Raw genomic sequence first — 13,357 nt, 5'->3', positions numbered from 1 at the left:
GGGGCAGCAACGGAGTTTCACAAGTGTGTTTGTTGACGAACGTTTTATAAACAAGGCCCAGTTCGACGCTGGATTTGCACATTGTTTGATACTGAAGGATGGAGCGTCCCAGCTATAAAAGATCCCGGTCATGATTCAGAACTGCAGACGGTAAGTGAAACCGCATCAAATGTCTGTTTTGTTGGCATTCGGCGTCCAAGTGCTCGTCACTCTTTAGCTCCGCCCACGGCGCGCCTCCAGGAGCTCGGCTTTTTCCGGAGAGAATCGTAAAGCTGTATCTTTCTTTTATAAATATGATAAAACTAAAGACTTTTTGGAGATATGAAGGATGCAGTACTACTCTATAGGTACTCAAGATTAACATGAGACTGGGTGAAACTGTGTGTGTTATGCCCCCTTTAAGACAACTGTTTTCTATTGTAAAATATGCAAACTAATTATATTTTTATTCCTGTGATGGCAAAGCTGAATTGTCAGCAACTTTTTTCAGCAGTCAATTTAATGCATCTTTGCTAAATAAAAGTATTAATTTCATTTTATATATTTACCCCAAACTTTTGATTGGTAGTGAATTGTGTTTGTTTTTGTTTGTTTTTAACATTTTAAACATTGATAATAAGTATTTTTGAGCAACATAACAGCATATAAGAATGATTTCTGAAGGATCATGTGACACTGAAAACTGCAGTAATTATGCTGAAATTTCAGCTTTGCATCAGAGGAATAAATTACATTTTAAAATATATTTAAAAAAAAAGTTATTTTACAATGTAATAATATTAGTTATTTATATATATATATATATATATATATATATATATATATACAGCCTTGGTGAAAATAAGAGACTTCTTTCAAGAACATGAAAAAATAGTAATTATTCCAACCATTTGACCGGTAGTTTGTAAAAATGTTACTTGCAACAGAACTGATAAAACTCTCCTCTCAATGAAATTGTCATGTCACATCCTCACTGTAATTTCAGAGAATGTGGTTTAGCCATGACAATAATTTGTGGCTATGTTTTGGTCCATTGGCCTTGGAGACCACGAGCTACCATGGCTTGGGTCTCAGCCCACTGTGGTCCCCTACGGCCCCAGAAAACTCAGCTGCGATGAGAAACACGACCAAACTGAACAAGTGGCACACCAGCACTTCAGCAACATATGGAAGTTGCTTCGCTTTAATGATCATACTCTGAGACAGATTAAGAGGGAGGTATCGCTGCAGTCTCTTGTGATGGCTGGGATGTTCAGGGTGTGATTAAAAATCACATGTAGGTACTGCAGGTTTTTTAGAAAGCTGAGCAATAATTATGTCAAACCTGGCAGGTTTACAGGGCAACAGTAAAGCAGATTACAGAATGATTTTGCTCGTTTAATCTCTTTTTTGCTTACTCTGCTTCTGCATATGTTTACTGTGTGCGTGTCAGATCAATCATTGTGACTGATTTTAAATGGTGCATGTTTTTCAGGCAGTGCTTTCATATCTGTAAAAATGGATGGTTTGCAAATATTACCTTAAAGAGTTATTTCTACCAGATTTAACTTATAAAATTTAGTTTTGGTGGTATAAATTCATGTGTTTAGGTTGATTCAGCTATATTAAATCATATTTTTTACTTGCATAAAACCATTTTTAGGTTTCAGGGTTGTTGCTTTTTTTTCAGTGTTGAGAGAAATGCACAATTCACTGCACAAGTAAGTCTAACTCTCTGTAATTTCTCAAATATATCTTTTTGGTATGAAATTCCCTTATTTGGATGCTAAATATTAAAATAAATCTACTGCTTATTGCAAAAAAAAATTTGTGCACAAGTTTGTTGTGGTAATCAAAGTTTCTTGTTAAAATAATTCAAAAATAAAATAAAAAAATCTCTCACAACCACCCACTCTGTTTTTTTTTTTTGTTTGTTTGTTTGTTTTTTTCATTTTTAATTCAAAATGGTATAGGAAATGTTTTAATTCAGTAGAGGAAAGAAAAAGAAAAAAAACATACTAGTGTGTGTTTGTTTATGCGTGTATTGCTCCAGTGGCAGAAGGTGTAACAACCCTGATGATATTTGATATTTATGTTTTTTTGTTGTGTGGATATTTGGCTACATATCAAATTAAACAAAAGAAGCAGCAGTTCTGTCATTTAACACCTAATAACATGGTCACAAATCCGGGCATGAGATTTTACTTTCTTTTTAAATTTAATTTTTACACAGACACCTAAAACATACTGACACCTCATGTTGCCATGTATGGTAATTATTTCACCCCCATGGTTCATTTAAAACTGGTTAAGCTGACTCTTAGTATTCATCCCGTCTACAGTCTCCGTGTTCCGCGCAATTACTAGGCCTGAATTCAAACACAAATAACTGTAAAAAATAATAATACCACTAATAATATAATATAAAATGTCTCTTAAAAAGATCTTAAAATAATACTGGCAGATTGTGCGTATGAATTCTTCATTGTTGTCGGTGTGTGTGTGTGCTGTCATGCGCTCAAAGGCTTGTCAAACTCTGACTGGATTACAAAGCGCTTTCATCCTCGCGCAGAAAACACCAGCTCCACTTTTACTGATTGTGTTTTACTGAGAAAAAAACGCAATGAGGGGATTCCTTATAACTATTTTATTATTCGTTATAAAAATAGTTCTTGTCTAACTCACAAATAGGCGTATTTTAATTGAATTGAACTTTAACATTTCCGCTTGAAATTACAGTAGGCCTATAGTATAGCCTGTATAGCAATTATATATACCTAGCCTATAGCTTAATCAACAACTTAGACAATTTTGCCTTCGTGGTTATCAAATGTAGATTAAAATACTTCCATGCCGGACGTGTTTGATAGCATAAGGGAGATCGGGGCAGGTTGTCGCATCTATATCTAGGCCCTATGACTAATTTTAATAGCTCTTAAATACACTCATGAACCCAGTAAAAACGGGTTAATTTAGGCTAGGATGTTAGCATTAGATGGCTGAGTGCGAGAGGTCACGGGTTCACTTCTTACTTAGTTAAACACTTATTTTTCTAATAAACTTGTAATATTTACAGCTGTATGCCAGTTAATTTATAGCAGCGAAATATCAGCGCTTGGTTGCATTTTGTGATTTCACGGTCAGATGAGCGAAAAACAGCTGCTAGGACTGTGGTGGTTCTTCAAATAAGGGAACTTTTTCTGCCTCCTTGGGTGATTTTAAAAATGTTAGAAAAACCAGTAGGTCTAGTTTTAATTTATTGAGTATTATACATTTAAAATAGTTCGCTAAAATTTGTTTGAAAGGTGAAATTTACCGGATTTTTTTTTCTTCGGTTTGACGTATTTCCCAGACCTTTCAATTTAAATGTAAGTATTTAAAACAAAACCTAAACTCTAAATTCTTACGTAGACTAAAAGCACACACACTTCCATCTCCTTCGATATTTATGTGTAGACCTGTATATAATTCGTATTTTCATGTAAATATTCGCTGTACCCAATACTTTCATTAGCCTATAAATATTTTAAAGCACAATTCGGAGTTTCTCCTTTTTTTGCGGGTCCACTTTCTAAAAGTAGCAGGAATGTGTGTGCTGGAACAAACAAAAACTGGACTGGAGGAATGGAATGGATTAACAAACAAACTTCCAATCATTTTATTTTTCTGAATGGAAGGTGGTGGGACTCCATTCCGGCCAAATGCCACAACGGACACAATCCACTCGATTTGTGAAAAGGTTTTCTTAGCAATCACAGTCAGGTGTACCAAACTGAGTTCAATAAACATGGAGAACGATCACATAATCACATTTTCAACAGGACATTGAAGCATGCATTAATATACTGACATGCATTCATATTTTTAATATACGTATTTGTGTTTTATGGTCGTTGCATAATTCCTTTATTTCTATTATTAATATAATATAATATATATTGTTTAATAATGAACCCATATATAAATATTTTAAAGCACAATTCGGAGTTTCTCCTTTTTTTGCAGGTCCACTTTCTAAAAGTAGCAGGAATGTGTGTGCTGGAACAAACAAAAACTGGACTGGAGGAATGGAATGGATTAACAAACAAACTTCCAATCATTTTAGTTTTCTGAATGGAAGGTGGTGGAACTCAATTCCGGCCAAATGCCACAACGGACACAATCCACTCGATTTGTGAAAAGGTTTTCTAAGCAATCACAGTCAGGTGTACCAAACTGAGTTCAATAAACATGGAGAACGATCACATAATCACATTTTCAACAGGACATGCATTAATATACTGACATGCATTAATATTTTTAATATACGTTTTTGTGTTTTATGGTCGTTGCATAATTCATTTATTTCTATTATTAATATAATATCATGTTTAATAATGAACCCATGCAGTGTGACATCATGCTCTGCTGTTGCCATCATCTAGGCCCTATGACTAATTTTAATAGCTCTTAAATACACTCATGAACCCAGTAAAAACGGGTTAATTTAGGCTAGGATGTTAGCATTAGATGGCTGAGTGCGAGAGGTCACGGGTTCACTTCTTACTTAGTTAAACACTTATTTTTCTAATAAACTTGTAATATTTACAGCTGTATGCCAGTTAATTTATAGCAGCGAAATATCAGCGCTTGGTTGCATTTTGTGATTTCACGGTCAGATGAGCGAAAAACAGCTGCTAGGACTGTGGTGGTTCTTCAAATAAGGGAACTTTTTCTGCCTCCTTGGGTGATTTTAAAAATGTTAGAAAAACCAGTAGGTCTAGTTTTAATTTATTGAGTATTATACATTTAAAATAGTTCGCTAAAATTTGTTTGAAAGGTGAAATTTACCGGATTTTTTTTTCTTCGGTTTGACGTATTTCCCAGACCTTTCAATTTAAATGTAAGTATTTAAAACAAAACCTAAACTCTAAATTCTTACGTAGACTAAAAGCACACACACTTCCATCTCCTTCGATATTTATGTGTAGACCTGTATATAATTCGTATTTTCATGTAAATATTCGCTGTACCCAATACTTTCATTAGCCTATAAATATTTTAAAGCACAATTCGGAGTTTCTCCTTTTTTTGCAGGTCCACTTTCTAAAAGTAGCAGGAATGTGTGTGCTGGAACAAACAAAAACTGGACTGGAGGAATGGAATGGATTAACAAACAAACTTCCAATCATTTTATTTTTCTGAATGGAAGGTGGTGGGACTCCATTCCGGCCAAATGCCACAACGGACACAATCCACTCGATTTGTGAAAAGGTTTTCTAAGCAATCACAGTCAGGTGTACCAAACTGAGTTCAATAAACATGGAGAACGATCACATAATCACATTTTCAACAGGACATTGAAGCATGCATTAATATACTGACATGCATTAATATTTTTAATATACGTTTTTGTGTTTTATGGTCGTTGCATAATTCATTTATTTCTATTATTAATATAATATCATGTTTAATAATGAACCCATGCAGTGTGACATCATGCTCTGCTGTTGCCATCATGCATTCATTTGGTCACAAGTGGTTTTGCTCCTTTTCTAATCATTCTAATTACTAATAATTGTGAAAATGTCCAATATAATTTTAATTACAAATATTTGAATTAAAGAGAGTAATAACTAGCCTACCTTCCACTATATGCAAGAGAATGACTGTAAAGTTGCATTGCATTGAAAGATTTTTGCCAATTATTGCTGTAAATATTTTGCAGCTCTCTTTGCCTGTGGTTTGTTTCAAATAATTTATGTAAAGGTAGTGTTTAATTTGAAGATCATTATTATGTGACATGATCGATATGAGGGCTCAGCATAATTCGATAGCAAATGCTCATCAACTTCATTTAGCTCTCCCCGGTGTCGCGTGACACACCAATCAGCGCGCGCTGTTGCGGAGCGCGAGTCAGTCAGAAACACGCAGGACCGCGAGCCCGAGGTGACTTCGATATTGCGCGGTTCTGTCATGATTTAAGAAAGATAAACTCGTATTCACTTATGAGATTCACTGCAGTGACTTTGGGAAATACGTTTTAATTGAGAAATTCGTGGTCGTTTGTTTTATCCCGGATTATTTTGAGATGGATCCGGATCAAGGTGTTTTTCGTGCGCAGTGAACGTTCAATGCAGCACTCAGACCATCATCGCGCTTTATGGACTTGACTGTTAATGATGTCTATGAGTTTCATGTCTGATGCGCTGCATAGTTCAGATCCTTCCAAATCAGCATTTTTAGAGTTCGGCCACGGACTTGCAAGCAACCAGCAGCATTTATCCGGATTCGCACACAATATTTACCCAGTACATGGATTGCACGCAGGCGGACACCTCCAGCACGATGCTCCATACCCTTCCACCGCGTCCCACTACAGCCGGCCGCTGGGATACGCCTACCCCGGGCCGGTGAGCGCTCCTGCTCCGGGTGCTTACATGCCTTACCAGCCAAACAACCACAGCAGTACTCTGGCGCACACGAGGGCTGAGGAGACGAGTGAGTATCCGCATGAAACGTCAAAGTGTGAGGTTTTGAGACAAGATTCTGTATGCGTCTGTTTTGGCATTTGTAATCAAGTTTGCTAATGCACTTTTAAATAGCCTATATCTACAGAATGCAATGACGACAAAAAAAAAAAAACTTTATGCATGCATGTTTCATAATTTGATTCATATCTGTCATGGCTAATACATATTTATTGCATTTGTATCAGTAGCTAATTTAATGCACACTGCATTTTAAATAAATAACAGATTTAGTTAAAGAAAAAAAGCACACATGGTCTAATTAATTTTAAAGACCAAGGGTTTCAGTGAACTCGGGAGTAAATCAGTTGCAAATGGCAAACACAAAAGTCTGTGTATTGCAAGGTCCTGACCTTTTATTTTAACAACTTTCATAAAAAAAAAAAAAAAAACATTTTTCTTTCTTAAGCTTATTGGGGATTTGTATTTTTAAGCTTAATTAACTTCGTTTTTCCTGGCAGGTCTCGAACTTGATTTAAAAACAACATTAAAACGTTTATTTCTTAAAGTGAACGTAAGGCTGCCATTAATGCAGTCGTCAGATATGTCATTAATATCGAGATTGCACATTGTTCACACTGTAGCAGTTCATCGACATTAGAGCTATACACACAATATTTGTAGGCTAGGCTATATCCATTGTTAAAATAGGTATGTTATGTAATTACGCACGTAAATACATAAAGCTAGCCTACTAGATTATAGCTGCATATAATATTGTGTACGTCCACCTTTGCAGCGAAGAAGCCTTTCAAATACTTTTTCAGTAGTAGCCTAATATTATTAATTCTTCCAAAAATGACGTTGTTGTTATTATTATGGCTTTTGCAGAACGCCATTGTTTGCTAGGTTCAAGTTTAGGCTCGGCAGGCCTGTAAACTTTATAGCGACGTTAATTATGGTTTACTGATGTTAAAAATGATGACCCATAATATCAATGTTACCCCTAAAACACCTGATAAATCTCCTATTTGGCTGCTGTAAATCAAACAGACAGTTACAGCTCTTTGGTGCGTCATAATTTACGATTTTTCTCACACAGTTAGTAACCTGCTTGTTTGCAGACATTTATCCATTTATCCGTTTACTGTGTCATAATGCTGTCGTTTTATTTCGTCTGCATGCCTGAAGACCACGAAAAGCCAGCGGTCATTGAGAATGGTGAAATTCGCCTTAATGGCAAGGGGAAGAAGATCCGCAAACCGCGAACCATTTACTCCAGTGTTCAGCTTCAGGCGCTGCACCAGCGCTTCCAGCAGACCCAGTACCTCGCGCTGCCCGAGCGCGCCGACCTAGCCGCGAAACTGGGACTGACGCAAACACAGGTAAATGTCCAGCATCTTCGCTTCGATTTGGGACCATACAACTGTAGCGTGTTCCTCCTGCTCGCTACGAGGCCTTGTTAATACGGCAGGACGAATTGCAGAGCAGATGTGGAACAAGATTACAGGTTAGGCTACATTATATTAGGTTATGTATAGTATGATCTAGGGATGTAACGGTATGAAATGTTTTTATCACGATTATAGTGACCAAAATGATCACGGTTATCAGTATTATCACGGTATTGTTAAAATGTGCTGGAGATGTTCAAAAAGTTCTGACACATAGAACATCACTTCAAGTTTTATATTTAAAAATCAACAAACAACAAATAAAATGACTTTTTGTTTGCATAATCACTAAAACAACATTACCAATGATGTTTGGATTTTAAATGACAACTTGACTGACTTCAAATATCTAATGTAAATGTTCAAATAAAGCTTTGAAAAAGTTTAATAAAAAGGTAAACCTCACATTTCGGCCTTTAAATAAAGAAAAGATATGTCAAAATGATTAATAAATGATTATATGTATTTTATCTGCTCCATAAATAATTCTAGATAACTCCAGATCTGAATTGTTTAAATGTGTAGAATCCACATAACCTTGTTTTTCATCTACCGGTCAAAATTTACAGCAGGGCATGCAAATTCGGTCCGTTTTTGGCCAGACAGAAACTGCACACAGACTGAATGTAAATACAAGTCTCTGTAAATCCACTCGCTGACAGCAGGTGGCGCTCATGGAAAAGCTGAATTACAGCTGTTTCCCGTAAACTCTGTGGACAAAGCAGTATTGCGATTAATTCCTTTAGGTATTACATGGAGCGAAGATGAAAACAAAATGCCATCGAAGACAGTCAAAACATTCAGAGGTACATTAATATAATTAATTCATTCATATATTCATTTGTATAATTCCCTTAGCACTCTTTTAAAACCTCCCAGCTTTTCCGCCCTGTTTTCACTCAAAAACTAAACTAGGCCTACTCTGCGTGCTGTACTCTGCGTGCATAAAACTGTGCTTTATGCTGGACAGTATTTATTTATTGTGAGTTGTTCAAATCGCGGTAATCTAATACGGTTTTAATGATAATTATAATATGAAACGGTAATACTAACCGTGGGGAATTTTATCATGATTTATCGGTAATCGTTACATCCCTAGTATGATCTGTTGAAGAACCTCATTAGGGTGACGTCGGCATTATGGCATTTGTCATTTGCCCAGCTAACAGGGAACATTCTCAGAATTTCCTTAACGTTCTGGCAGTGTTCCCTCAAAGTTATAAACAAACGTAACATGAATAGAACGTTCGTTCAATGTTTGTCCTTAAAATAATTTTCAAGCACAAAAACATTATCTGTACATCATTGGAATGATTTTTTTTTTAACGTTGAAAGTTTCGTTCAAAGAAACTTTCGAAAAGTTCCAGTTTCGTTTTTTTACGAAAAGATGGATTTTGAAGTACGTGTAACGTTTTAGTTGAACGTTCCTCTAGCGTTTTTACATTTTTTTAAGTTTCAGAATGTTCAGAGACCATTCAAAAGTAACGTTCCCATAATGTTTGCAAAATGATAACGTGGAATATTCACTTGGCCTAATGTTGACAAAAAGCCGTTTTTAAGAATTGGACGTTTTGAATATTCAGAGAACATTCAGAAATAATATTTTCTAACAAAATGCTCATAGAAAATATTTTGTTAGCTGGGTGGGCGCCGTTCATGAACCACGGGAAAACAGGAAAAAACAAATGTGCATTTTAGCATTTTCCATGTTATATGTTGTTTTAGGGTTGTCTCCAAAACATTTAGACACTTGAGCATGCAAGTTTAAATCATTATTATTATTATAAAGTAAATATTGCTTTAAAATATCAAATCAAGTGGCATTTATAAAGAAATATAGCACTAACACCCTTACAAAGAAAAACTTTTGTTAACTTTGAGATTATTTGGAAATTATTCGGTAATTGAAAAGTACACTTAGTTTTGGAATATGTTAATGTGATGAGCTGCGCTTGTGGTTACTCTGATAGTCGTACTGATTCGTACATCCACTAAAAATCACCAGAACTCCAGTCATTTTGAAAGTGAAGTTACTTCTGTGATAATGGTCTAGCGTAATGCAACTGCAAATGCCATTTGGTTTGATATTTTCTATATAATGCAATAATGTCAATGCATTTTTAAGCAAGGCTCAAGTACTCAAATACCTGCAAATCTGTCTGAAAGTAATTATGCTGAGGTGAGGCTTTAAGTCAGTATCATACTGGATGAACATTCAAATGAGACCATGATGAGTCAGTCAATACTGGTTTCTGAGCATTTATGTGCTTTGTGTCATGTATACGCAAGTAGGCCGATTTGTTTCACTGTTGTTAAAGCTAAGTGAGGATTTCATTAAATCCGACCTTTACTTTCATTTTTTAGTTAGCACACTAGCTTTTGTGTTCTTAGTCTTTACAGTACAAGAGAATATTTTATCCCAAGAATGATTTACTCTTGATTGCTTAAGCCTTATGCTAAATAATAGATATCCAACCGCTCACTCATGTGATTGATTTCACAAAATACGGTCATTCCTGGGCCAGCGGATGAGATGAATGAGCGCTGATGAGTTTTAGGGCCATTTGCTCAGTCAGAACCTTCTGTATGCGTTCTCTTAGGGAAAGTTAATTGATTTATAAGTCATATGCCTATGCTTGTTATGTTGATGTCACACCCATTAATGAGTTCCTGTTGGGTGGGTGTTATGGACTTTGATTTATTTTTATAAAAATCCCTCCTGTTGACACACACATGCAGGAATGAACAGTAAAATATTAAAGCATGCATCAGAAAAGTGTATGTGTGTGGAGAAATATGGAAACCAAACATAAGCCTGGGTGCAACCGTATTGCCCATAAGCCTTCCCATTATTCCTGTACTGTTTTTCATTCACAGCTTTCCTTCTTCGTTTCTCATATCTACGTTATACACTTGCCGCCCTTCGTGTGACAGGTTGCACCTCGTTTTTGGCCATGGAGAATGAGTTCAGTCTCTCTCTCAGCTTTAAGGGCTTTCCTGTCTGATTACGCCTCGGTTTTCATCAAAGTCTTCCGGTTGAGGAACGCTTCTTGCGTTCACCTCAGACAGTGGTTGCAAATTCACTGTTTGGAATTCAAACCTACTACAGTGATACAGAACGTATGCAATATTGGTGGCAGCGATTTGAAGTCCAGAGCATCGCTGCCAGTTTCCATTTGATCCATAAATGTGATTGAAGGCACATAAACAAGTGCCACACAGCACAAGTCCCTCCTTGCGCATAGGTCTGGAATCCATCACCTCACCATAAAAGCTGTTTGGCAACCGATCTTTGGAAATAAAAAAGAAAATCCTTTTTACACGTTTATTAAATCTGTTGACAGCCAAACTAAAAACCCAGTGCATAGGTTTTGATTGTCTGAGGTTATGGAAACTCCATTAGGTGGGCTCTCTGACTCAGCCTTTCAGTGTGACTGGTGTTTTTCACGCAGACGTTCAGCTGAATTCTTCCGAAGGCACAATTTCGGGTCTCGCTCTTCAAGGTGTTTCTAAATTGAGTCCACATTCTGGCAAAGGAACCATAAACTCCCACATCATTAAGGACACTTCCCAAACATTGTGTGCGAGTGTATTTGCAGTGAAATAAATAGATTTCAAGCTATACGTTATATTATAATTCTAGAAAGCCTTCACCACTATAACCGTCTGGTTATACAATAAAAAAAAAGAATAATTGAAACCTCAGGGTGAAAGGGGTTAAAAAATGTAAATAACAGATATAAGCATACTTGATTAATAACAGCACATTAAATGAAATGTTATGTTTAATAACATTGACAATGTGCATTATTTCATTAAATCTGCATTCATTTCCAGAAGAGAAATGTGAACTTTTTTAATTTCATTTTGTTGACATTTTAACTGAGGGGATTTGGGTATCAACGTTTATCACTCTGTTAACAGCAAGAAAACTGATGCTGTTTTTAGGAATAACATGTTATATAAATCCAGCAAATGAACAAACCCCTCTGTAAAAACCTTCAGAATATACATAGGAACATTTGGTGCTGCTGCAAAGTGAGTAAATGATGACAGAATTTTCATTTTTGAACTGTGCATGAAAACGATACAAAAAATTCTGTCATAATTTACTGTATGAGTTTCTTTGAAAGTATATTGGTAACCAAACAGTTGACAGTAGCCTTTGACTTTTTGACCACTTTTTGACGTATTTTATGGTAGTCAATGGCTACCGTCAAAATATCTTCTTTTGTGTTCAACAGAAGAAGAAAAAAACTCATACAGGTTTGAGGGTGAATACATTATGTGAGAATCTTCAGTTGTGAGTAAACTATCCCTTTAATGATTGGTGACGTGACATGTGGCGACCCGTACTTGGAATTAGTGCTCTGCATTTATCCCATCCAAAGTGCACAAGCACAGCAGTGAACACACACACACACACCGTGAACACACACCCGGAGCAGTGGGCAGCCATTTAAGCTGCGGCGCCCGGGGAGCAGTTGGGGGTTCGGTGCCTTGCTCAAGGGCACCTCAGTCGTGGTATTGAAAGCGCTGTACATTCACTCCCCCCACCTACAATCCCTGCCAGTACGAGACTCGAACCCGCAACCTTTGGGTTACGAATCCGACTCTCTAACCATTAGGCCACGACTTCCCCCAAGTGGGTGGAAGTTTGGTTTGGTGGGTGGCTTTTGCATCAATATGTACCAACTCCACGCTAAATGTATTCCTGATTCTTTTATCAAAATCTGCCAAGCAAACTCTCTGGAAGTCATTTCAGTTCGACTAAATCTAAGCATATTTTTACGCTGTGATTGTTGTTGTCAGACACATGGTTCACTGCCTTCATAAAAATGGCAGGGCGGAACAATTGCTGAGTACGTGTGTAATGAAACGCAGAAATGTCACTGAGTCCATCTCAACAAAGACCGTTCAAGCTGTCTGGCAAATTCTTCAGAGTGTCAATATCATCATAAAAAAAGTGTGTCATAAAAATAGACCTCTGATGTCTTGAAAGCTGTTTGATAGATTGTGGCCTGCATTCTTGTTGCAAGTATTGTAATGTTCTTTTTTTTTTTCTCTTCTGTTTGCTGAAGGTTAAAATATGGTTTCAAAACAAGCGCTCCAAGTATAAGAAGATCATGAAGCATGGCTCCAGTGGACCTGAAGGGGAGCTTCTTCACACCACCTCCTCATCCTCTCCATGCTCTCCGGGTCTCTCTCAGCTCTGGGAGGTCTCTATGGCCAACAAAGTGGCACCCATGCATCCCAGCAGTTATATGAACAATTACGGGCACTGGTATCCCCCACACCACCAGGATCCTGTGCCCAGACCTCAGATGATGTGATTGAAATTGGAAACACAGAGCCAGAGAGACTCCATTCCGTGTTGACACCTGCCTAACCTGTGAAGGTTTTTTCCTTTACGGTGTTCATATGTGTTTTATTGCTTAGTGTGTTTGGAAAGGACTGTTTTACTCCCCTATTACA

At 36.8% G+C, this 13,357-nt stretch overlaps 1 protein-coding gene across 2 annotated transcripts in view; it reads left to right on the top strand.

Moving 5' to 3' along the window:
- dlx4b (distal-less homeobox 4b) overlaps positions 1–13,357 on the top strand; it is a 107,693-nt gene extending 94,336 nt beyond the window's left edge. Inside the window, exons 3-5 of one of the 2 annotated variants that reach the window (XM_016551973.1) lie at positions 6,289–6,459; positions 7,620–7,813; positions 12,964–13,357. In XM_016551973.1, coding sequence (XP_016407459.1) covers positions 6,289–6,459; positions 7,620–7,813; positions 12,964–13,215 — 617 coding nt within the window. In that variant the 3' untranslated portion in view covers positions 13,216–13,357. Of the gene's footprint in view, positions 1–5,903; positions 6,460–7,619; positions 7,814–12,963 lie in introns of those variants that run through there. The other variant, XM_016551972.1, reaches the window with a different exon arrangement.

The sequence above is a fragment of the Sinocyclocheilus rhinocerous genome, unplaced genomic scaffold (assembly GCF_001515625.1).
Source record: "Sinocyclocheilus rhinocerous isolate Xijiao unplaced genomic scaffold, SAMN03320098_v1.1 scaffold2994, whole genome shotgun sequence".
Classification (NCBI taxonomy): Eukaryota; Metazoa; Chordata; class Actinopteri; order Cypriniformes; family Cyprinidae; genus Sinocyclocheilus; species Sinocyclocheilus rhinocerous.
Note: the sequence above shows the minus strand (reverse complement) of the source record. Positions and strands in the feature narration are given on the sequence as shown.